At 47.7% G+C, this 25,290-nt stretch overlaps 1 protein-coding gene across 1 annotated transcript in view; it reads left to right on the plus strand.

Annotated features, from left to right (window-relative positions):
• Positions 1-2,425: 2,425 nt before the first annotated feature.
• Positions 2,426-25,290, plus strand: part of TRIM66 (tripartite motif containing 66) — a 40,250-nt gene continuing 17,385 nt past the window's right edge. The window contains exons 1-10 of the mRNA XM_040258430.1: positions 2,426-3,586; positions 9,813-9,916; positions 11,328-11,475; positions 12,410-12,542; positions 12,870-12,986; positions 14,651-14,765; positions 15,303-15,449; positions 18,114-18,231; positions 19,667-20,571; positions 22,427-22,588. Of these exons, the coding sequence (XP_040114364.1) occupies positions 9,908-9,916; positions 11,328-11,475; positions 12,410-12,542; positions 12,870-12,986; positions 14,651-14,765; positions 15,303-15,449; positions 18,114-18,231; positions 19,667-20,571; positions 22,427-22,588 (1,854 nt within the window). The 5' untranslated portion in view covers positions 2,426-3,586; positions 9,813-9,907. The remainder of the gene's footprint in view (positions 3,587-9,812; positions 9,917-11,327; positions 11,476-12,409; positions 12,543-12,869; positions 12,987-14,650; positions 14,766-15,302; positions 15,450-18,113; positions 18,232-19,666; positions 20,572-22,426; positions 22,589-25,290) is intronic.

Consider the following 25,290-nt stretch of genomic DNA (forward strand, 5'->3'; position numbering starts at 1 on the left):
GCTACGGGTATTTTCTTGACACAAAAACCTTACTTCACAGTCAGGCAGTTCTTAGGAGCATGTGCTCATCCATCTCCAACCTGTATCTGTCACCTGGCTCTTATGCCCAGGTTCTGACTCTTGGCTCAGATCTGCTACCTAGCTCTGACTCACAGTCCCTGGATCCCCCTGCCTGACCTTAGTTCACGTGGTGCCTCTGTGGGTTATGCTCCCAAATCCTCTGGCTTCGACTCTGACCACTCTCCTATCCTGGGGCTGAGTTTCTAGTACCTATTTCTAGTACCTACAGGGCTCTTAATTGGTTGTAGTCCAGAACAGAAGCTTGGCCATGGCCTTTAAGGCTCTTCCCTATCTGACCCCACACTAATTTTATTCAAAAAACCGCATCTGTCATTCCTTTGCATGGGCTTTACATTCATTCCCCACAGGGCCTCACACTCTTGTCATCTGTTATCCTCTGTTTATAGTGTCCCCCCCTTCTGAAATGCCCTTTCCTTGTTAAGTTACATCCTCCCAAAGTGAAAGTGCTAGCTTAGTCATCTCCAGCTATCTGCGGCCCCAGAAGTCTGTAGCCCACCAGGCTCCTCTGTCCATGGAATTCTCCAGGCAAGAATACTGGAGTGGGTAGCCATTCCCTTCTCCAGGAGATCTTCCCGACCCAGGGATTGAACCCCAGTGTCCTGCATTGCAGGCAGATTCTTTACCATCTGAGCCAACACAGAAGCCCCCAAACTGAAGATCTAGCTGAAATGTGACCCAGCAGAACTAGAGCACACAGGGATGGCAATTGGCTTTGGAATAAGTAGGTTCCCATTATTGGAATTGAACCCCAAAGGGTGAGACTGAAACATGGTAGCTGTTGCTTTAGGTCAGGGATAAGCAAACCTTTTCTGTATAGATAGAAAGTAATTTGGGGCTTTGCACGTCATAGAGGCTCTGTTACAACTACTCAACTCTGCCACTGTAGCACAAAAGCAGTCATAGACAATATCAAAATAAATGGGCATGACTGTGTTCTAATAAAAGTTTATTTACAAAAACAGATGAATTAGTTTTCTGACCCTTGTTTTAGGCTCTGCTTGGGGAAATTGGGTGAATTTGAACCTGTGGGTGGCATCAAATAGAAATAGCTGCATAGGAGCCAGACAGGGCCAAAAGATATGGAAGGGAATCACAGGCAAGGGATAGTGTTAGGATGAGGTGCAGGGAGGGGAGAGCAGGAGGAACAGAAGGGAGTTTGGCACATATATAGGACTACTTGAAGGAGAGAAGTAGGAACTCTGTTTGGAAAGGAAATTTAGGGCCAAATTTCCTTTCCAAACAAAAGGATCTTAACCAATTTAGGCTATTCGGTAGACAGTACAGAGACATTGAAGGTTTGGGGTCAGTGGAATATAATCAAATCTGTATTTTTGAAAAATCATTCAGGCTTACTGAGAAGAATGATTAGAGGAGACAAGACTGGATATAGAAAGACCTGCTAGGAGGCTTCTGTAGTTGTCCAGGCAATGGATTCAAGATTTCTGGTCCCTTGAACCAGTGCTGGTCTGGATGTGTGTGCTAAGTCACTTCAGTAGGACTCTTTGTGGCCCTTTGGACTATAGGCTACCAAGCTCCTCTGTCCATGGGATTCTCCAGGTAAGAATACTGAAGTTGGTTGCCATGCCCTCCTCCAAGGGGTCTTCCCGACCCAGGGATCGAACCCTCGTCATCCCTTATGTCTTCTGCATTGGCAGACAGGTCCTTTACCACTAGCGCCACCTGGGAGATATATAGATACAGATATCCATCTATCTGATCTGGATGCCTAAGAATTATTTTGGAAACTTGCTAAAAATATAGATTCCTGGTGCTGTACTCACACCCAGGAGATTTGGGTTTGGTCGATAGGGGGTTTCTAATAAACCCTCCACATTTGTAAATCATTGGTCCAGCGAGGCAGAATGAGGCCTGATCTTTTTAAGAGGCTATAGATGCCATAGGAAGTAAAATGCAGGTCCTGCTTCCTTCTGCTGCTGCCTTTCTCTGTTAAAGGTAGCCCGTCTGTGGTTTCTGTCACACATTCCACCACTCTGCTCAGCATCCCACTTTGGTCTTGTTCCATTGGTTCTCTTCGAAACAACTCTTCTGTCGCTTTCTTTCCATTTCTGTCCTCATTTAGGCTATTAAACCTCTTCCCTACTCCCCACTCCCCTCTCCCATCTCCAGTCCATCAGTATTAGTTACTCAGTCATGTCTGACTCTTTGCAACCCCATGGACTCTAGCCCACCAGGCTCCTCTGTCCATGGGATTCTCCAGGCAACATTACTGGAGTGGGTAGCCATTTCCTTCTCCAGGGGATCGTCCCCACCCAGGAATCGAACCCGGGTCTCCCGCATTGCAGGCAGAGCCAGCAGGGAAGCCCTAGACCATCAAGGCAGTCATAAAGCCCAGTCTGTCAGTCTTCAGAACCTTTTTGGGTAGCCTCTGCTTTGAGGATAAAGGCTCCTTGGCTCAGCAGGCAGGGCTCTTCAGGAGCATACTCTCCTGCCAGTCTTTCCAAGCTCATTCCTGTCACTTTCCCTCTGTGCTCTTGAAAATTTTCCTGTACTCTGGGCTTTTGCAGTTATCCCAGACTCGTAGTCTTGACCCATCCTCATATCTTTCCTCTAACTTGACCCTGTTTTTCCCTGCTGTTTCTCTCCCAGCTTGTGTGTGACTGTATCTCCCTGGGGGGAGGGGGAGGGTTGGCTGCCAGGGACACCTCTCAGGACCTTTGTGCGCTGCAAATGTGTGTCTTCTCCATCTGAAGTCCTAATCCTCCACTGTGACGGACATTTGGTCACTATGGCAACTGACTGTGACGTCACAGGATAAGGACTTCAGGTGAAGTGGCAGGAGCAGGTGAGTGTGTAGGAGACAGATCTTAATGTCTGTCGAAGCCCCCTCACCCCCACCCTCCTTCTGTGCCGGGGGCATGGAGGGCTATCTTGGGCTCCTGCTGATTTTTGGAACGCTGCGGTGAGAGTGTGTGCCTGGCATCTGCGCGCTGCAGTAGTGTGGGGCTGACAGAGTGTGTCAACTTGAGCTCTGGCTGTGCCGGCACCGCTGCTGCGTGAGCCTGTTATTCCATTCTGGATTGCTATTTTGATACCCAGATTGCATCATTCTTCCTACGTATAAACAGGGGGTCCCCAGGGCCCTGCAGCTACTCACTTCTCCACCAACACTGTTGTTGTGATGAGCTCTATTTAAATGAGCTGCCGGATCGGGGCAGGTTCCAGCCACACATGAGCACTGTCATTTTGGGGAACATGGAGGGCTGAAGGATTTTTGGATCGAGTCCTAAAAGGCTGGGAGTGATGGCCTCCTGAGCTGTGCAGAGGGCGACAGAGCTAGTTCCTGAAAGTTGAAAATCTCGTTTTCTTCCTTCTGAGCTTCTGTTCCAAGGCACCCAGAGGATTAGGAAGGAGATGCAGCTAGGAAGAGAGTCTCCTCTCTGAGGTCTCCCTCTCGCTGTTCAGTTTGGGAAAAATACTGCAGAGCCTTCGAGATAAACAGGAACAGGAGGAGCCAACCAAGCCCTTTCTTGCAGAAGCGTCTCAGGTGAGCTGGAGAAATGCAGCCCTGGCTGAGGGTGCATCAGGGAGAGCAGGAGAGGACTCAGGCTGCTCCCTTGCCCCACCCAGTACCCAGCTCCCCGAGGCTTAGGCCCTGTAGCCCAGCTGGCTGCAGCGTGCAGGGTGGGTGTTCCTGGGCACTTGGTAAGCACCATCCTCTGGGACCTGTGGTGGGCTCACCTGTCGCTCTTCTGACTTCTCCCCCAGGTCTTGCTCTAGTCACAGGGCAGCAGGCGCCACAGGTTAAGCCTGCTGGCAGCCAGGGGCAGGAACAGAATCACCTTAGGATTGAAATCTGTCTTTCTAGCAGGGAGGGGGCATCTGGGGAGTGGGTGCAACGTGTTTCTTAAAGGTAATGCTGCTGCTCTGAGCTTTGGGCTAGAGGAAGGCTTTGGGGGTCTCATGTGGTGGGGGCCTTAGCTGATGCCCAGTACCCTGGGGCTGCCTTGGGTGGGAGAGCAGGAATGGTTAGTGAGGAGGGCCAGCCTGCCAGAGGATATAACTGGAGAGTTTTTTCCTCCTTGTATAACATGTGATAGAGGTATAGAGAAGTAGAACGTCTTACTTGTGGCTACAGATGTAATCAGGGACTGCTCAATGGTTTACAGGGACCTGTTTTTTTAGCTATGTCCCTCCCTCTCTCTGGGCCTCTGTGTCACTATCTTTATGGTGAGGGAATTGAGTAGGTGAGCAGTGGAAAAAGCTAGGTCTGGAAGCTAGGTTTGTGCAGCTTTGGTTCTACAGGTGAAAGCTGACAGTAGAGCATCCGTCTTCTCCAGATGATGCCACTGCTCTGTTGGAGTCAGAGCGTGGGCCCTGGCTGCAAAGTTTCAGGGAGCCCTGGCCAAGAGCTTTAGAATGACAGGCTTTTTTAACCCTCAGAGGGTTGCTTAGCACTGGGCTCAGGCTTATGTGCGTGTGCCTGCTGGGCCGGGCTGACCCACTGCTAGTTTTCTGAGACCTCTTTGGGCATGCTCTCCCGTCCTGGCCCCGTGCCCAGGTTGTCTTGGCACTGCCCTTCATATCTGAGGGTAGACTACCCACTCTTGGTCCACCTTCCTTGCTGCCTTGCTAAGTTCCGGGCTTATCGCGCTCTCTAGGCAGCAGCAATGGTTGTAGTGCCAGATCTCAGGCTGCACCCTAAGTCTGCTCATGGGTCTTTCTGTGAAGCTGGGAGTTAAGGGAGGCAAATTGTGTCCTCCAGGGACCTGGGATCAGGACACTCTTCTGTCTGTTGGGCATCTGCCCTTTTCTCTTCTCTGTCAGAGGGGAAATACATTACAACTGCACTCAGAATCTTTCTTAACTTGTTGGAGCCTCTTTAAGACTGGTCAGCCTGCCTTTCTCAGCTGCTGAGATACAGAGGCCGATCTATCAGGCTCAGCCACAGTGGGAAGGGGTACTCACTCTATGGCACTGGTCCTCAAACTTGGTTGTACATTGTAATCAACCTGTAAAATTCCTGGGGAATTTAAAAAAATACTACTGCCTGGCTCCCATCTCCTGAAACTGATTTAATTGACATGGGCTGTGAACCGGACATCAGGATGTTTAAAAGTGCCTCATATGATTCAAATACATAACAGAGTTTGAGAACCACTCATCTACAGAATGAAACTGCCTCCAGATTTATTTTTCTAGGTAGGAAAAACTCTGTTTCATTTCCCTTTTCTCAAATATATTTCTTAAAACTGTAAGCATCACTGGGGCTGTCTCCCAGCTCTTCCTGGATTTCAAATTCAAAGCTGGGTCCAGATCATCTTTAGAGTTTGATCATTATTATGGAATATTTTACTTATAATCAAATTATTTAGTTAATTTAAAAAATTAAAATTACCTTGTTTGTTTACACTTGAGTTGACAGTGAAAAGTGAAAGTGTGGTCGCTTTCTGTCGACGGAATTCTGTCCATGGGATTCTCTAGGCAAGAATACTGGATTGGATTGCCATTTCCTTCTCCAAACACTTGAATTAGAGAGGAGTATAGCGACATGAGCAGGGGTGAGTTTTAGAGGTGGACAGACTTGGGTTCCAGTTGTAGTTCTGCCTCTACTTTCTGTGATCTTCTGTAGGTGACAACTTCTTGAAGCCTCAGTCTATCTGACTCTGAAATGGGGATAGTGCCTACCTCTATGTGGTGAATTGACAGGTAAATAAACCTGTAAAGTGCCTAATATAGGGAGTGGTGGAAAAAGAATAGTCTGCCTTACCCTCCCAGAGCCCAGAAGTGCTCACTCTTGTGACAGAGGGACTGAACAGCCTCAGTTTTCAGAGGGCCTCTGGTACCTGTGAGTTCTTCATTCTGGAAGCAGAAGCGCTATCTCCTTTGGGGATGGTTGTGTGGCTTTTGGGCCCTGGTCCTCCATTTCTTAGAACGGATGGTCCTCTGTATGAAATAAAAGCTCAATGCTGCCACTTGAAAAATTCAAGTAGAAAAATAAAAGCAATATATCTAAACAATATTTTATGTAATTTGTGATTTAAATGACTAAATTAATATTAAATATTATAAACTGTATTAAAAACTTAATGTTAAATATTGTAAATTGATATTTGGTCATTTTCTATATATGCACAGCTCTAGGAGTTCATGTATTCCAGTTGTCAAAAAAAGAACTTTGTTTTGGTATCCTCATTGAAAAATGGGGAATCTTCTTTAAAAAATAAGAAGCTCAAGGTTGACACAGCTTGATGGGGGTTAGGGAGGTTACAGACCTCCTGAGGGAAGATAAGAATTTCTGGGCAAAAGTTATGACACAAAGAGAGCCCATGTCCTCCGTGTCTACTCTGGGCCCTACAGCTATCCTGGAACCTGGGTACCACTGCCGCTGCGGTTCTCCAGCTCTGCTATCAGCTGCAGCAGCCCCTCTTCAGACAGGAGGAGCTCTTCAGTCCAGGCCTCCCTCAGCCAGGCCTGACTTACTGGCAAGGGTGGTCTGTCTCTTCCTATCTTGCCCAGGGGAATTTATTTCTGAAACGTAGTTGCGGAGGAGGAGGGTTGAGAAATCCATGTGTGTGTGTGTGTTAGTCAGAGTCAGTCATGTCTGACTCTGTGCTTCTATGGATTGTAGCCCATCAGGCTACTCTGTCTATGAGATTCTCCAGGCAAGAATACTGGAGTGGGTTGCCATTCTCTTCTCCAGAGGGATCTTCCCGATCCAGGGATTGAACCCAGGTCTCCTGCATTGCAGGCAGATTCTTTACTGTCTGATCTACCAGGGAAGCCTGGTAATCCATACTTCCCTCTATTCCCATTTCTCTCACTTAAGGATGTAGAAATTGTGATTCAGAAAAAAGGGGTCACTGATTTCAGGTTGCACAGTTAGTGACAGTCTTGAACCTGGAACCTACATCTCCCAATTCACAGCCTTTCCCAAGGCCCACACCTCTGCTCTGAATCAGACCTTGTTCCTGTATTTTCCTGGGCTGGTTTTTTCCACCACCCAGAAAACTTCCAGATGGCTTTTTTCTACTTTCATTGGCTGTGAGTGCAAGGAATACACATGGAATACTCAAACTGGAAAGAAACATAATTGTTGAATATGCTAAAAATCATGCAATATTTTTTAGTATCAATTGTGGATTATTTTTGTATGTAGACATATGAACAGATAGTTAAAATGCAATGTGATATATGTTATATTAGAAGGATGTTCAGGGTACTGTGGGAACCCTGAAGAGGGAATAATTTATTCTTCCTAAGGGAAATCAACCTTGCTTCTCAAAGCTAGAACTTTCGAACCAATTTGGAAGGATGAATAGGAAGGAGTTTATCTGAAAAGGAGTGGGGTAGCAAGGAAGAGTATTTTAGGGAGAGGGAACAAACACTTTCACAAACACAAGAGTTATGCAAAGATTTGGTGCATTTAGGGGATAGCAAAGGTATTTTGCATGGCAAGGACATAGGATGTGTGGCATGTGAAGCTAGAGATGAGACTGGAAAGAGTTGAAGCCAATGTGGAAAGGGCCTTGAGCCACAAGCTAAGGATTTTGGCCTTTGGCGCCATGGGAGGTACAGGATGTGTGATGAGGCCTTGTCTGATCTATTCAGTTATTTCTCTTTTTCTCATCATGCTAATGAGACTGTGTTACTATGACTAATGTTTGAGCATCTGCTACCAGGGAGTTGAAAGCCTTATGGAAATTATTTTCAACAACTAGAACAGCATTTCTGACCTGGGGGGAAATGAGGAGGGTCTTCCCTGACCAGCCAAGTGGAAGGGAGGGACAGTTGCATGATGCCCCTGGATGATGCCCCCTGTGCCAAACGTCCTTCCCACATCTGTTGACGGGCAGAAGAGTATCCAGGAGATTGCAGATCCAGCTCTGTCATTAAAGTCCGTGGCTCTGCAGAGGCTAAGGGAGGGTTTTTTTTTTTTTTTTGGCAGGGAGGAGTGGTAGGTGAGGAGAAGAGCGGTAGTAAACTATTATTTTGCATGATTTTGTAGATTTGATTTTTCCAGGATATATCAGTTACCTTTTGCTGCATCAAAAGCCACTCCAAATCTTAGCGGTTAAGACAATAACAAAGCTTTATTTATGAATCTGCAGGCTGAGACTTTGGGCTGTGATATTCTGGGTGGTTTTGCTGGGCTGCACTGGGCCTGCTAATCTCTGCTGTGCTTACCCATGTCTGTGTTCAGTTGGTGGGTCAGTTGGGGCTCCCTGGCTTGTTTTGGCTTCAGGTGGCTTACCTGAGACAACTAAGGCCTCTCTGCACATGGTTTCTTATCTTCCAGCTCTCTAACCTGCTATTCGTGTGGCAATATTCGAGTTCTGAGAGGGAGAGCAGAATCATATAAAGCCACGTGAGGTCTAGGCTTCGACTTTATTCAGTGTCATTTCTGCTGCATTCTGATGGCCAAAGCAGGTCATGAGGGCAGCCCAGCTTCAAAGGAGAGAGACTAGACCACACTTTTTTTTTGAAGACTCCACTTTTAATGGATAGGATTGCAAGAGCATGGACACAAGGAGGGGAAGAATTTGTGGCCACTTTTTCAGTCTCTCAGACTATCTGACTTTCATCACATGCGAGCGTTGATAATTAAAGTTATTGACTTACCATGAATGGGATATGAGAAATCTTTTGAATTCAAAATCAGCTTTCATGGAGGATTATGTGAATTCTCAAGTATTGATTAGTTCAGTCCTCACAGCAACTCTTGTTTTCCCTTTTATTTTGCATATGAAGAAACTGGTGTACTGAGGAGTTAAATGAGATTAAGTGACTTGCCCAACCAGGGTCACTGGGTGGTAAACCTGGTGTTTGGACTGGTTTGTCTGCCTGCAACTCTAGAGCAACTGCCCTTGTGTCATTTTGGTGATATGAAACAGAGAAGACCGTGGTGTTATTGCTACATCACTGGCAGAGCCAGCCCCTTTCCAGGCTGTCCTCATCCCTGGGCACAGGCACCTGGCCCTCAGGAGCTCTCTCCTTGCCCTCAGTGGGCCAAGTACTTACGGAGTGGACCTGAAGTACTGCAGTCTTCAGGGTGGCAGTGTCATACTGCTTATATAGTTCAGGAACCCACCATGCTGACGAACGTGTTGGAGACTGCTGCATTTCTCTGGAGAGAGGGAGGTAGGGCAAGATGTTCATGTTCAGGGGTGAAAATACATATATGGGGTGCACCCAGCGTGGGCTGTGTGGAGAAGGCGCAGCAAAAGCTCTCTGAGCCCCAGGGGCAGACCAGTTAGTCTTGGTTGTTACAAGAGAAGAGTATCTCCTAGATAAGCAGGCAGGCAGTCCTTGTCTTTCTCTGGCTAGAACTTTCTGAAAGCTCTAGCTTTGAAATCTCTAAAGAAATTCTCCTACACAGTAATATAAATGGCTGGAGCTGTGCCCTGGGCTAAACTGACCCCTGTGAACTTAGCCAGTAGTGGGAACTGGGCTCTCAGGGTGGGAGCAGCAGGAAGGCACCTGATTATCACAACTGGAGCAGGGTTGGGCCTCTATTTTGTAGGAAGGAAAGAGCTCCTGGATCAGGCAAAGTTGAGGATGTGGGGAGGTCTGTAGGGCAGGCCCCTAATAGGTTGGCCATGTCCAGAGTACCTTGATGGTAAGTGCAGGCCATGGCATCAAACATACTTCATTTTGGCACAGATGGTGTTGGTACATACCTGGGAGTTGTATATTAGAAAGCCTTGTATCTAGGTCTTATGTATAATCTGCCATGTTGCCCTGACTGTGCCATCTTTACCCTCTTCTCCCAGAGCTCATCTCCTGTCCTGGGTGTGAGTGAGTATACATCACCAGGGATGTAACTGAACATTTTCTGCTGCAGTGCTTTTCTTCTGGGCAATCCAAGATGGTGAGGGTAAGTCAGAACAAGCAAAGAAGCAACTAATCCTTTTCAGAAATCTGGGCGACCCTGTCCATAAGTCTATCTGTCCACCCATCACTCCATCTTACTTGTTACCCTTCCACCAGTTTACCTAATCACCCATCCATCCTTCTATCCAGAAGAGAATCAAAATGTTTCAGTTGGGGAAGCAAAATGAGTGTGTTTTTTTCTCTCTTATAGCTTTTACTGGAAATTATGACTACTAAGCATTTATTCCCTCCACCGTCCCAATACTCAAGCTGAAACTCATTCACCAGGCTGGGTTAGATGGGTTCATCAGTTTTGCTTGTATTTAACAACTAATACCTTTTCCCTGAGTTTCTGAAATTTCACACCACTTACTGACTAATATCCCTTCTCATTCTTTCTCCACTGGGGTATCCTTGCCACTACATTTTATTCATTTGCTATTTTACTTACTTGCTCCTGTATTACATTCTTACTGAATGTCTGACATATATGCCAGGGCCTGTTCTGAGTACTAGGAAGACAGAGACCCATGTATCTACCCTCAAGGAATTAATAGTTTAGTCAGTAAAACCTACATTTCTCCTCTTTCCTTTTTCTTGCTGTGGGTTTGTCAGATCCCAGGGTGAGGACAAAGCTGTCAGAATCCACATCAGTTTGGTGGCCTGTATTATTCAGCACAGATAGGCTAATTTTTCAGAAATATTCTTTTCATCTCTCATATCAGCCCTCCATGATATTTTCTGACCAAATGAACGAACATTTGTACCAGGAGAAGGCCAGAGATTCTTGGTCCTGGCAAGCCCCAGTAGTGGAAACACAGCTCTGAGAGCTGGTCTGTCGTACTCGTTCCTGGCTGTTTACGATCATCTTTTTGTGCACTCATACAGCTACGGTTTCTTCTTCGTAGCATGTTGAAATTTTTGCTTTGGCCTGTGCTTTACATTTTCCTCCCTTGTCTGCCTGGTGAACTTCTATTTGTCATTCAGTATCCAACTCAAATGTCATCTTGTTATGGAGGACCTTTCCTAGCCTCTCCTAGATGGAACTCCTGGAAACCTTTCTTTGCTTCCTTAGCACTTGGTGCATCCTTTCATCACAGCATAACCCACTGAGTATTTGCCACACTGTCCAGGCTGTGTACCTTGAGAGCAGAACCTTGCCTTATTTATCTGCCTATCCTCAGCTGCAACACAGGATTTGTGTGAACAGGCCTTGAGGCCAATGCTCTTAGTCACATGCTTTCCTTCACGTGTCCCTACGTGTCCCTCCCAGGCAGTTCTCCAGAATGGACTGTACTCCAAAATAGTGGAGGAACAGCTCTGTGGGTCCCCAGTCCCTAGCGTGTTTACCACTCTTGAAAGCAGGTCCAAATGATGAAGACACTGTCAGTAATTCCAGAACTCTCTACTCCTAGAACTGCTCGGAGTGCAAGGAGAAGAGGGCAGCTCACATCCTCTGTACCTACTGCAACCGCTGGCTTTGCAGCTCCTGCACGGAGGAGCACCGGCATGGTCCGGCCCCTGGGGGCCCGCTCTTTTCTCGGACCCAGAAGGGATCTCCAGGTATCACTCCCTCCCCTCCACTAGCTCACATACCCCCCACCCGCACCCCCCGCCCCGTAAGTAGTACCAAACCACAAAATCTTTGGAGAAGAGCTCTCTGCCCTTGTTTCCCTGATGGAGGTGAGACTAGGGGTGGTCTCAGAGCCTTTCCAAAAGAAAAGCTGTTTCCTCCAGAGTCACAGCACAGTGTGCCTTCACTCCAGGCTCTCCCTGTTGCCAGGCCGGCAGGGGGCGCGTGGGGAGTAGGCGACTGTGAGTGAGATGGTGCGGGGAGGAAAAGTTTTAAATTACTGTGGCAGCTAATTGAGTTCCCTGTCTTTCACCTCTGTTTAGAGCAATCAGACCCCACTTCTGTTTAGTTACTTGATTAATTTAACATCCAGGATCAGGGTTTGTCCATTTATCCATCCAGCACCGTCTGTTTTAAGTGACAATCTTCTTCAAAGTCTTTTTTCAATGCCCTTGAACTGTGGGAAAGGTTTTACCTTCGTCAGACAGGAACCAAAGTTTATGATCCATGTAATCTGATCTGGGTAGCTGGTTTCAGCGTCAGTCTGGATTGGGCAGCTGTTTCAGCCCCACCGTAGCAGAATCCTAGCCAACGAGGAGGTGTAGGTTAAGTTCTGAAGGACTCACTATTCTGCAGGAGATCCATGTGCAGCAAGTAGCAGGCTCCTCAGGCTCAGCAGATGGTGAGATGCCTGGGGCTTGGTGGTTATTTCTGGACAACTGTGCAGATCTGGCCAGTGTAAGCCCATCTTCCTCGTTGTGTTCCTGGAACCTAATTGGCCCAGAGAGAGGGTCACTTTTGCACCACCTTCCCTCTAGCTCGGGGTCTTCCCTATGTCCATAGAAGGCTGAGGGTGCTCAGTGGAGCTAACTTAAGAGGTCTTCCTGAGCAAGACATGCCCACTTTCTCCATCTTCTCTGGCAGGAGTGAATGGTGGTTCTGGAGACTTCGCCTTGTACTGTCCTCTACACACGCAGGAAATTCTCAAGCTGTTTTGCGAGACCTGTGATGTGCTTACTTGCCATAGCTGCCTCATGGTGGAACACAAAGAGCACAGGTCGGGCAGGGTGGCTGCCCAAGGGGACTTGGGAGGGCTCTGGACTCTCTACCTGTGAGAGTGCTGGGTTCCCAGTGCATGGAAATCCTCTCCCTGCTTAAGCCAGCCTTCAGTCCCCAGGCTGGGCTGAAGGTTTTCTCTGTTCTGTTGTGTGGGGCTTCTCTGGAGAAGCCCTGAAGGGCTAAGAGTCTCTGACTCCCTAGATGTAACCCCAGCCTCCCTGCACTGGGCCTGACTGAGGCAATGCATTGCGGGGATTCTTGCTTAGCTGGCATGCTCAGAATAAGACTCAGTCTTACTCATTTTTTTCTCTGCCTCCTTCTCTAGGTGCAGACATCTTGAAGAAGTTTTGCAAAACCAGAGGATGCTTCTGGAAAGTGTGACTACACAGGTGGCACATAAGAAATCCAGTCTACAGACATCTGCAAAGCAAATCGAGGACAGGTAGCATCGGCTAGCCCCTTGCCTACACTGGAAATGCGCTGCTCCCTCTCACCGTGGGTCCCAGGACCAGGATGGAGTGGACATACAGACACTAGCATATGTCCCAGAAGGCACATGTCCTGGTCTTAGAGGTCTCAGGGCCAGGGAGGGGGTTTCGGGTCATCTCTTGGTGAATGGAGCCAAGCTAGGTGAGGATGATCACAGGGGACCTGGGCTAAAGTGCCTGCCTTCTGAACATGACCATGAACTGACCAAAGATAGGTGCTTAAGAACAAGGGCACAGAGTAGATACTGGGAAAGAGAGGGCTGTTTATTATGTTAGTACAAGTCAGTGGCAATCTATCCTTTATCACTCCTTTCCAAATGTTTTCCTTATACATCTATACATGATATGAAATCATCAATATTTTGTGTAGAAGGAGAAATAAGCAGGTACTGAGAGAGGATCACGTGGCAGGCATTGGATTGGGCATCATGCATGTATCATTTTGATCAGTTCTTTCTTTGAGTCAAGGGTTATCTCCATTCTACTGATGAGGAGGGTAAGGTTCAGAGAGATTAGGTGACTTATCTGAGATCACATAGCTAGTCAGAGACTGAGCTGGGTTTGGAAGCTAGGTCTGTATGGCTTCAAAGCCTCTTTTTAAATTTTTTTAAAATGGTTTTATTGAGATATAATTTATATACCATAAAATTGCCCTTTTAAAATGTACAATTCAGTGGGGTTTTTTTTTTTTAAGCATATTCATAGAGTTGTGCAACCATTGTTATGATGTGAAAGTCACTCAGTCGTGTCCACCTCTTTGTGGTCCCATGGACTATAGTCTTCCAGGTTTCTCTGTCCATGGGATTCTCCAGGCAAGAATATTGGAGTGGGTTGCCATTCCCTTCTCCAGGGGATCTTCCCAATCCAAGGATCGAACCTGAGTCCCCTGCATTGCAGGTGGATATTTTACCAACTGAGCCAGCAGGGAAGCCCTAGTGGATTGTACATTTTAAAAGGGCAATTTTATATTTTTTATATAATTTTTATAGAGAGATATTAAAAATATGATTTTTATACCATAAAATTTCCTTTATAAAATATACAGTTCAGTGGGTTTTTTAGCATATTCATAGAGTTGTACAACAATTATAACTGTCTACTTTTAAAACATCATTTTTATCACCCTAAAAAGAAACCCATACACATTAGCAGCCACTCCCTATTCACCCTGCAGCATCCCCAGCCCTTGACAACCATTAGTCTACTTTCTGTCTCTACCTAGGCTCTTTTCACTGCATGACGCTGTTTAGTAGAGCATTCCCTTTTAATAAAATAAGAAATTACATGAAGTCGTACCTGTGTTCACTCTCTCTGTCTTGCCTCTAGTGCTGTGTGAACTGATGAGCTATTGACTTGACCTGGGGATGGACCTGTAGTTTGTTGAGAGAAAAATGAGTTGAACTTCGGGCCATTGGCCCACTTAGATCAAGTGGGCTGGATTGTACAAACGGTAGGATGGATAGTGGAAGAAGGTTCTTATTTCTTTACATTTGGTGCCTGCTGATCCCTGATTTCAGTAGAAAGCGTCCACATTGTAGGCTCTTACATTTGCTGTCTGAAGGCTGTTGTAGGCCTGGAGGGAAAGGCTCACCATGCTGTTTCCTCCTGTTGTTTGCAGGATTTTTGAGGTGAAGCACCAGCACAGGAAGGTGGAAAACCAGATCAAAATGGCCAAGATGGTTCTGATGAATGAACTGAACAAACAGGCCAATGGACTCATAGAGGAGTTGGAGGTATATGTGAACAGATGGCTAGGTTCTGTACTCTCCTTGGGGCAGAAACCAGGCACATATCAAATATGTCTCATGGCTCAGAGATGCCTGGGCTAGAATTCAGATGTGCAATTTCCATAGCTCTCTGCTACTCCCTGTATCTTAAAATGTCCTGTCTAATTTTGGGAAGTTGGCTCATTAAGGGCTTAGAAAATCAGATCAAACTCCCATTAATGCTGTGGCAGTAAGGCAACTGCCTTCCTGGACTTCGCAGGTTTATGGCCTTGAAAGAGTCATGAAACGAGCTATGCCCAAGAAATCTAGACATTCATTTCCTCTGTCATTTATCACTTGTTCCTATTTGCACTGTAAAATCTACCTACTCTTTCTCTCTCCCTCCCTCTGTCCCTCAGCAGCCATGTCCTCCTCTCAGGGGTGCCGTTTCATCTGATTCCATTTGTGTTTACACTGATGCACACAGGCCACTAGACTTCTCAAGCATGTGGTTTGCAGTCCAAGAACAGGATCAGGGACTCTGTCTTCTCTCTCTGTACCCAGGGCATCACTAATGAGAGGAAGCGGAAGCTGGAACAGCAGTTACAGAGCATCATGGTTCTCAACCGCCAGTTTGAGCATGTGCAGAATTTCATTAACTGGGCTGTCTGCAGCAAAACCAGCATCCCTTTCCTTTTCAGCAAAGAGCTGGTAAGAAGAACTCCAACTCCTCAATCACTGACTTTGGGTTAGTAAGTGAAAACCATCTTTTACCAAACCTCACCGTGCAAAGGACCCAGGTGCTGGAATAGACCTACCTTCCTCCAGGCAACTCAGCTAGGAAGTTCTGTAGTTCTGTCTCAGGTCATGGATCCAGACATTAATACTAGAAGTGTGTTGGACCTTCCCTAGGAAGTTGGGTTTAAATGGGGCCTAAGAGGAAAGGAGGAGTGGAAGATGACATTGAAGTGTTGGGCTTAAGAGATTGGTGACGCCCAGGAAAAGGAGCAGAACTTTTGAAAGAGTTGATGAGGTTTGTATTTGGATATGTCAGATCTAAGGGGCCTGTAGGGTGTCTAAAGGGAGCTGTCCCAAATCTGTTTTGATAGATGGGTTTGGAAGTCAGAAGAGAAGTCAGGGTTAGAGAGAGAGAGAAAAAGATGTGTGAGTCCCTGGGATTTGGGTGGTATTGGAAAAGTGTGTGAAGAAAGAAGAAAATAACAGATCTGGAACCCCGGGAAATGTCCTCGTTTTCAGCACAGAGGAGGGAGATGAGTGAAGGAGATGAGAGGCAACCATCAGAAGTCAGCAGAGAAATCAGAGTGTGGTACACAAAACTTAACAGAGAGCTTCAAGTTTTTAAGTGATCAATGTTATCATTGCTAAATAGGTGATAGAGGATGAGTAGTGAAGAGAAATCTCAGAATCAGGAGGCCCATGGTATAACCTTGGCCCAAGGTAAGACACCCCAACAGCTTTTCTCTCCAGCAAAGTAGAAAGGTCAAAAGCTAGAATGAGGGATTGAGGATGGGAGGTGAGAAAGCAAAGGAATTAGTGAAAAGCAGAGAAATAAGGTAGCTTGAGAAGGAGACAGGGTTGGGGATACTTTTTTAAAATAAGGAAAACATTTGCACATGTTTATTTGGGAGAAGAAGTTGAAGATAGAAGCGATGTGTGGTAGAGGGAGCATACTGGGAAAGCAGAAGGAAGTGGGATCTAGAGTGAAATGGTTGACTTTAAACAAGAGATGCTTCTTTTCTCTGAGACTGAAGGATGGGAAGATGTCAGTATAATATAGTTAAGTCTGAAAATAGGAGGGATACAAGTTTGAGGGAATTTGCCTTCACCCTCTATGAAGTAAGCAGTGATAATCAGAGGATTAGACATTGGGTAAATGACGTTCAGGAGAGAAGTAAAGATTTTAAATAGTCATTAAGGATCGTGGAGGGACTTCCCCTGTTGGCTCAGATGGTAAAGCGTCTGCCTACAATATGGGAGACCCGGGTTCAGTCCCTAGGTTGGGAAGATCTCCTGGAGAAGGAAATGACAACCCACTCCAGTATTCTTGCCTGGAAAATCCCATGGATGGTGGAACCTGGTAGGCTACAGTCCAAGGGGTGGCAAAGAGTCGGACTTCACTTTCACTTTCAAGGACCATGGAAGAGGAAACTGACAAGAAAGGAAGGGACTGAGGGGGTCCCTGAGCTTAATGATCAGTGAGGCGACCGCATGTAATATAGCTTTGAGGTGGCTGGGTTGATGCAAGGGCAGGCACTGATGGGAAGGGAATTAGGGCACTAGTGATGTTGTTACTTAAAGCAATGGAAAACTAGGATGGCCAGCTGGGCTGAGGGAGCAGGGCTTGGAGATCAATGAGGTGGAAGAGCATGCTCAGGAAGAGCAAGAGCTGTTGTGATCAGGGAGTATGTTGTTGGAGTTTAAGGTCTCATAGGTAGAATGGCTCTAGATGGTGAAAATGGTCTAGGTCTGGTGACTGAACTGAAAAGAGAAGTGAAGGTGGTTTACATTAAAGAGCTCAAGGAAGTAAGAGGCTAAAACGTTGATTAGGACATTAGTTAATTAGATGTTAGCAGGGTAGTTGGAGACTTGCCAAAGTCCTAGATAAATAGGAGAGTTTTACTAATAGGAGACGGAGAAGGCAATGGCACCCCACTCCAGTACTCTTGCCTAGAAAATCCCATGGATGGAGGAGCGTGGCAGGCTGTAGTCCATGGGGTCACGACTGAGCAACTTCACTTTCACTTTTCACTTTCATATGTTGGAGAAGGAAATGGCAACCCACTCCAATGTTCTTGCCTGGCGAATCCCAGGGACAGGGCAGCCTGGTGGGCGGCCATCTGTGGGATCGCACAGAGTCAGACACGACTGAAGCAACTTAGCAGCAGCAGCAGTAATAGGAGATAGATGAAAAGGATGAGGGAAGAAGAGGGCAGTTGACTAGGATGGAAGGGAGTTTTACAAGTGGGTGGAAGGACAGCTCTGGGGAACTCAGAGAGTGTCTGCCCCCGTGGACTTTCCAGTTGAGATTATGGTAGAATGAAGGGAGCACTCTTGAGAGGGTGCTGTCAGATGATATCCTGAGGAAGAATTAAAATCATCTGAGGCCTGGACGAGATAAGAATGTAGGCATTCCAAAAGCCTCAATAAGAGGAAGGGGATCAGTAGTGGCAGAGGGAGGGGGAGGAATGTCAAGATACTAAGGTGTAAGGAAATGAGGGAGCACACTGGGGAGGACCACAGGCTAAATAGCCCTGACTCTGGGCCCTTCAGCCTGTCCAGTGAGTGAGGGAGAGGGAGTTCTCACTCTGGCACAAAATGCCCAAAGAAATGACCTTTGGTCATTGCTGTTGTCAGATTGTGTTTCAGATGCAGCGATTGCTGGAGACAAATTGTAACACAGACCCTGGCTCCCCTTGGAGCATCAGATTCACTTGGGAGCCTAACTTCTGGACCAAGCAGCTGGCTTCCCTAGGTGAGCCCAGGGCCTACTCTATGGGCCTTTGCATGATTGCTAAGAACACATTTAGACCATCTGCTTAACTCACTGGGTAGATCAGCATATGCCCCAGAGAAAGCGCACCCTGAGACTGCCAGTGGTCATGGAGTCATTCAGCAAACCTTTTCCTGGAGATGATGATGGTGGGGTTGGGGTGGGGGTGGGGAGAGCTGACAGCTTAAACAGCAGTGGCAGTATAGGACTTTTGTAAGAGGACCAGTTGAAATCTGAGTTTCCTGTTTCACATGAACGTCCCTGTTCTGCTGGTTTCATTGCTAGAAGAGGAGACAAGACAGTGGTCCTGCTCTCCAGATGCGGTATGCCAGTGCAGGGGGACCTGTGTCTCCGAGTACAAGGGCATACATGTGTGTGGGCACAGAGATGCTTCAGCGACACAGGCAGAGAGGCAGACAGGCAATGGCACACATGTCTTTTGGAGTTGAGATGTTAGAAGATAATTCATGACCTTGCACATTTTTCTTCCCTGCTGCAATAACTTGCTGGCATTCAATACTTAGGCAGAATGTAGACAATTTGAAGTTGTGCCTGTGTTGACAACCTAATGGTAGGTTTGTTAAACTAATGGCCAACTGCTGCCTTTATCTGGACTGATATTCTCATTGAAAGTGTTTTGAACTTGACAAAATAATAAATGGATATTTAGGTTTATTTTCTGCTTCCCTTTCCCTTTTGATACAATTCCATAGACCTTTGGTGAGCACCTGCTCTGAGTCAGGCCCTCCACTAAGTGACCAAAGGTGACCACCTGCCCTCAGGACACTTGGTTTTCCCCTACATAAGCCTCAGAGGGCCTGAAGAAGCCATTAGACTAAAACAGCAATAGCATCACCTTCTCATGCATGAGGGCCTAGGGTCCTCAGACATCAGCACTGGCTCTTGGCACTGACCTGGGGATGGAGCTTCCTCACTCTCCTCCACCCTGCTTGCCCAACATCTAGTTCTCCAGAACTGTATTTGAGGACTTACCCATTTGTCCTGGGGATGAATCTCCTTTGCTACTTTTTAGTACACTCCCTCTTCTCCCGCAAGTGTTGATGGTTTTGGTCTGAGTCTTTCTTAGGCTATTCTGTTAAGAAAGAAGTAGGTACTCTGTGAGGGAGCCCATGGTTTCCCTAGTGGGATACAAACAGAGTCAGGACTGAGCCTCTGGTAAGAGCTGAGCTGAGCTGATTCCTCAAATGTCCCAGGCCCCCAGCACAGGTCTGTATAGTTTCTATTACTGATAGCATTCTAGACTGAGTCTTGGGGGCTAGGGATTGAATTTCTGAATCTCTGCCTCTGGTACAAGGTTGTTGAATGATATCCTTTGGCCCTGGAAGAGGGAGGTAGCAGGAGTAGGGGGAACAACTGCAGATCACCTTTGGAAACACTCTCTATTCTGAATTTTTAGGCTGTATCACTACTGAGGGTGGACAGCTGTCCCGGGCAGATACTCCTGCTTATGGAGGCTTACAGGGACCATCATCTTTTCACCAGAGCCACCAGTCCCCAGTGGCTCAGCAAGAGACTCTCAGCCATCCCTCGCACAAGTTCCAGCCTCCAGCAATCTGTTCCTCCTCCGTGTGCTGCTCCCACTGCTCCCCAGTCTCACCCTCCCTCAAAGGCCAGGTCCCCCCACCCAGCCTACACCCAGTGCACAGCTTTAGGCAGCCCTCCGAGATGGTGCCCCAGCAGCTGGGCTCCCTGCAGTGCTCCACACTGCTGCCCAGGGAGAAGGAACTGCCCTGCAATCCTCACCCGCCAAAGCTGCTTCAGCCCTGGCTGGAAACCCAGCCCCGTGCTGAGCCGGAGAGTACACCCCAGCGGCTGGGGCAGCAGCTGACTTCACAGCCCGTGTGCATCGTTCCCCCACAGGATGTCCAGCAAGGAGCCCATGCCCCGCCCACCCTGCAGACACCCTCCATCCAGGTGCAGTTTGGCCACCACCAGAAGCTGAAGCTCAGCCACTTTCAGCCACCGCCACAGCAGCAGCTGCCACTTCCGCCCCCTCCGCCCCCTCCACCCCAACAGCAGCCACCCCCGCCTCTCCCTCCATCCCAGCATCTGGCCTCTAGTCAGCACGAGAGCCCCCCGGGGCCCGCCTGCTCCCAGAGCATGGACATAATGCACCACAAGTTTGAGCTGGAGGAAATGCAGAAGGACCTGGAGCTCCTCCTTCAGGCCCAACAGCCCAGCCTGCAGCTGAGCCAGACCAAGTCGCCGCAGCATCTGCAGCAAACCATCGTGGGGCAGATTAATTACATTGTGAGGCAGCCGGCGCCCGTCCAGTCCCAGAGCCAAGAGGATACTGTGCAGGTGAGGTCAGGGTGGTACCACCTCCCTAGATTCTCCCTAGAGAGCGTCAGGGACACAGCCTCCCCCTCACAGGGTGGCACAGGAACAGTTTCTTCATCTTAAAGTGAAAGTGAAGTTGCTCAGTCGTGTCCGACTCTTTGCGACCCCGTGGGCTGTAGCCTACCAGGCTTCTCCGTCCATGGCATTCTCCAGGCAAGAATACTGGAGTGGGTTACCATTTCCTTCTCCAGGGGATCTTCCCGACCCAGGGATCGAACCTGGGTCTCCCGCATTGGAGGCAGACGCTTTAACCTCTTAGCCACCAGGGAAGCCCTCTTCATCTTAAGGTGGCCTTGAAATCAGCCCTCCCAATTCAAGACTGCCCTGGACTCTGCCTTCCATCTCAGGAAGGCTCCAGAGAACACGGTACTTAGCCCCAACACAGATCCAGGCTCAGTCCTGTCCAGAGTGGCCTGGCTTAGTCCTGTCCTCCTGGGTGACACTAGGGACCATGTCCATTAGTGGAACTTCCTGAGCTGTGCTGGACTCCAGTCAGTGCAGGGCAGAAGGGAGGCTGTCTCTTACCTTTGTAACCTCACTTCCTTTACTGTAACTTATGAATGCCAGCTGGGGGAAGGGGAGAGCTTAAGCAGATCATTTGCCTAGAAATCATACAACATTGGGGGCTTCCCAGGTGGCGCTAGTGGTAAAGAACCCTCCTGCCAATGCAGGAGGCAAAAGAGACACAAGTTCGTTCTCTGAGTTGGGAAGATTCCCTGGAGGAGGGCTTGCATGACAAACCACTCCAGTGTTCTTGCCTGGAGAATCACATGGACAGAGGAGCCTGGCAGTCTGTGGTTCACAGCGTCACAAAGAGTCGGACACGACTGAAGCACACATGTATGCTCATAAAACGTCGAGTGGTAGTGCCAAGACTTGCGTTGACTCTGAATTGCCACAGAGGAGGCCTTGTTCTCTCCCTAGGAGGATGACTAAGGCTCCTCTTCTCTTTTCTCAGCTGAAAGCCAATTGGAGAGGTGCACTTCGTACCTCTGGGATCTTTGCAGCACTCCACATCTTCATTCTTAATTCTTGCTTTTCTTGGTTTCCATCAGCTTCCTGTTCCAGACCCTTCCTCCTCCCCTTTCACCTTTTTCATAGTGAAATATATGTAACCACATTTATACCTTCAAAGAAGCTCTATAGACTTTTACTTTATTACAAAATATAAGTCTTCACATTTATGCTTCTACACTGACAACTTCAATTTTATTTTTATTTATTTATTTATTTGGCTGTTCTACATAGCATGTAGGATCTTAGTTCCCCAACCAGGGATGGAACCCATGTCTTCTGCAATGGAAGGGCAGTTTCTTAACCACTGGACCACCAGGGAAGTCCCTAAGCACTGACTTCAGATCATGCTTTGAATGTCTGCCTCTGAGGCTCAGTTCCTTATATAGAATAACACTTATGATGACAGAGAAGGGTCTAGGGTTTATAGAGGACCACAGCTCTATAAATGTAAGTCAAAACTGTTGTGATTGCTTAGGTAACTATGACAAAGTTAGCTCATGATTCTTGGTTTGAGTTCTATTCTAAGATGTCATATTAGTAACAGCTTAGATAAGAGTATCTTCCTGAAAAGATTTCAGGCCATCTGCAGTGTGTAGGTGGTGGGCAGTGCAGGTGGGCCTCAGCCTTTACCACTGCTGCCACTCTTTGTGGGAAATGAAAGTCACTCAGTCGTGTCCGACTCTTGTGACCCCATGGACTGTAGCCCACCAGGCTCCTCTTTGTATGGAATTTTCCAGGCAAGAATACTGGAGTGGGTCGCCATTTCAGGATGCACCCAAGTTCTTATTTTCTCCTCCAGGCTGCAGATGAGCCCCCAGCATCTGAAGGCCCAAAGCCGACTCTCCCTCTTGACAAGAATACTGCTGCTAACTTGCCCCAGGCATCTGGGGAGGAAACCTCTCACAGTGTCTCCCCACTGGACAGTGCCATCCAGCACTCCTCTCCGAATGTGGTGAGAAAGGTACAGTTGGAGCCTGCTTTCCCTGATCATATGGGACCCACTGCCAGTCAAGACCCCGGGGACCTGGCTGAGGATGTCTGGGCGGGGGGAGGAGTGTCCCTGTCCCATCCCTGGATGTTACACAGCCCTGACTCATGCCTTTTGTCCTAGTGAGTGAGCAAGGTCCTCCTCCACCCCATTGGCACTCCCCCACACTTAAATTGGGAGCAGCTGGGCTTCATTTCGAGGGGAAGGGGAAAGGGAAGGAAAGCCAGTTTGTTGAACACTGACTGTGTACCTAGAACTGTGCTTGGTGCTCCACAGGGTGACTTCACTTAACCTTCCCAATAGTTCTGTGAGGTGGGCATCCCCATTTTATAGCTAAGGAAACTCAGATCCAGGGGCCTACAGCTAATAGATAAAAGGGGCTAAGGTTTATGTAAAATGAGAGTCACAGCCTGAGCTTTTTCCTCTCTGCAATGAATGACAATGGGGAAAGTATTTTATGTGGTCCCACGATCCAGAGTTGGCTGGCTTTAGAATTTGAATTAATGGAATTCTGTTGGTGAGTGGTCTACAGAGATTACCTGCAGAGGTGGCTGAGCATCTGAGGGCACTGGGATGTTTTGAAGATAAGCTAGCAAAGCTCTTCCTGTCTGTCTACCTGTCTGCTTGGTGGACGGTTCATGGCAATAACCCAGAATCTCACAGCTCCTGGTTGTCCTACTCTCCCTCCTGTCTTTCATCTCTGCCCCGGTCATCCTCCTAGCTGGAACCTCAGTGCTGTGCCTTCCCACCAGCCCTCCATGTGTCCCTTGGCCCTGTTCCCCTTATCCTGTCCCTTTTCTGGTCTCGTCCCCTCAACCCTCCTGGTACTTCCTCTCAGCCCTGTACCAGGAGCTCTGCCAGCTATTGGGTACCCTTCTAGCCTGCACTCTCAGCCCTGCAGCCTCCCTTGGGCTCTACAGTCCCAGTCTCACTAGTGGTTCTTTGTGCCTACTACCCCTCATCATGTTTCTCCCAGCAGCACCATTGCCATAGATCAGTCTACCCCAGTGATGCCTGAGAAGAGAATTTTGAAAAGTCAGAGATGACAAAATTGCAGTGTTACCTTAGAAATCCCTTGAAGTCTGGTACTAAAGGTCTTCAGTTTGGCCCTAGCCTGCCCTATCCTTTTGAAAATGGTTTGGCTTAGAGGCCCAAAAGATGCTGTAAATTGGACCTGTGTGCTCTTAGCAGTTTGCATTCTTACACCTGAGGTAGACACCTATCTGTTCAACCATCCATCTATCCACCCATTTATTTATTCACTCAGTGATCAAAAACCATGTTACCCTCCTGTCATGTGCCTCCTGTTTTTATAGGTGTCAGGAACACACTGGTGAATAAGCAGTCTCACTTTGCGCCTTATAGTCCAGTGGGCGAGAGAGGTAAACGAGCAGCAACAGTGAAGTATGACCAAGTGCTGTGGTAGTCAGTGGGGTGCAGATAAAGAGCACTGAACTCTTGGAGATGACTCCCTAGAGAACATGGGTTTTAGCTGAGATTTGTTTGAAAAATTAGACTGGTGAAGGAGAGATGGAGGGGGAAGGCCAGGATAAATAGAGGGAATGGCTAGTAGGAAGGTCCAGGAGTGAAAGCAAGCCTGGGCTACTTAGGGAGTTTCAGATAATTTGACTTGGTAGGAACATGAGATGAACTAGAGAATGGGAATGATTGAAACCAGAGCAGTTAGAAAGCTTTGTGAATCATGCTCTGAATTTGGGATTCAGTCTTGGGGGTTGCGAGGTGTGAGTGAAGGATTACTAGCAAGGAGGATTACTAACATGGCTTGAATTAAAGTATAGAGAGATCACTTTAGTTATAGTAAGGGAGACCAAACTAGTACAGAGGAGAAATAGGAGAAGATGAATGAAATCAGGTAATGATGGGAAAGAAGAGGCAGCAAGGACTTCAAGAGATGAGATTCTAGGAGATTTTTGGACTTGGAGTCTGATTGGCAGTGGGAAGTGGGGTAAAGGACATCCAAGGTGTGTCTTGGTCCACTGAATTGCCATTCATCTGAGATGGGAGTATGGGAAGAAAAGTACATTTGAGGGGAGGAAAAAGTCAAGTTTTGAATTGGTGGTGGTCTCCTCCCTCTGTAGGCTACGTTATAAGATGACTGGAAGACAGCTAGCTCTAGAGGGCAGTAGGGAGCATGGGGATTACCAGTGCCCCGCTGGTAGTGGGAGCCGTGCTGAAAATGCTTCTGCTTATTTGATGGGTCTCAGTTCTGCTCCTCCACCCAGTAGAGAGGAAAGGAGGCAAGCCACATGCAAGCATGGAGTCTGTGCTACCTGGGTGGGTGGCCCGCAGGGTGCTCGGAGCCATGCAGGGAGGGGCCGCTTCGCTCCTGCATGGCTGCAGGGTGGCAGTGGGGTTAATGAAGATCCTAGGATTTCTAACTTTTCATCTGGAGCTGCCTCTGGCTGTTACCGTGGACTCATGCAGAGGTGTGGAGGGGCCAAGTGACCTGATGTTTTTCAGACATTTCATAGGCTTCTTTAAGGCTTGTACTCCCAGAAAAACGAACCTCAAAGTTGCCATCCAGGGGAACCTGGTCCAGAGGAACCTTTGGGTCTACTTGACTGAGTGAGGTACTGGTTATACACAGAACTCCTGAAATAAGGAAAGGGGCTTTCTTTTTGAGGGAATTCATTGTCTTGAATCTGGGATTGGGC

This window comes from Oryx dammah, unplaced genomic scaffold (genome assembly GCF_014754425.2).
Source record: "Oryx dammah isolate SB20612 unplaced genomic scaffold, SCBI_Odam_1.1 HiC_scaffold_17, whole genome shotgun sequence".
In the NCBI taxonomy this organism is placed as follows: Eukaryota; Metazoa; Chordata; class Mammalia; order Artiodactyla; family Bovidae; genus Oryx; species Oryx dammah.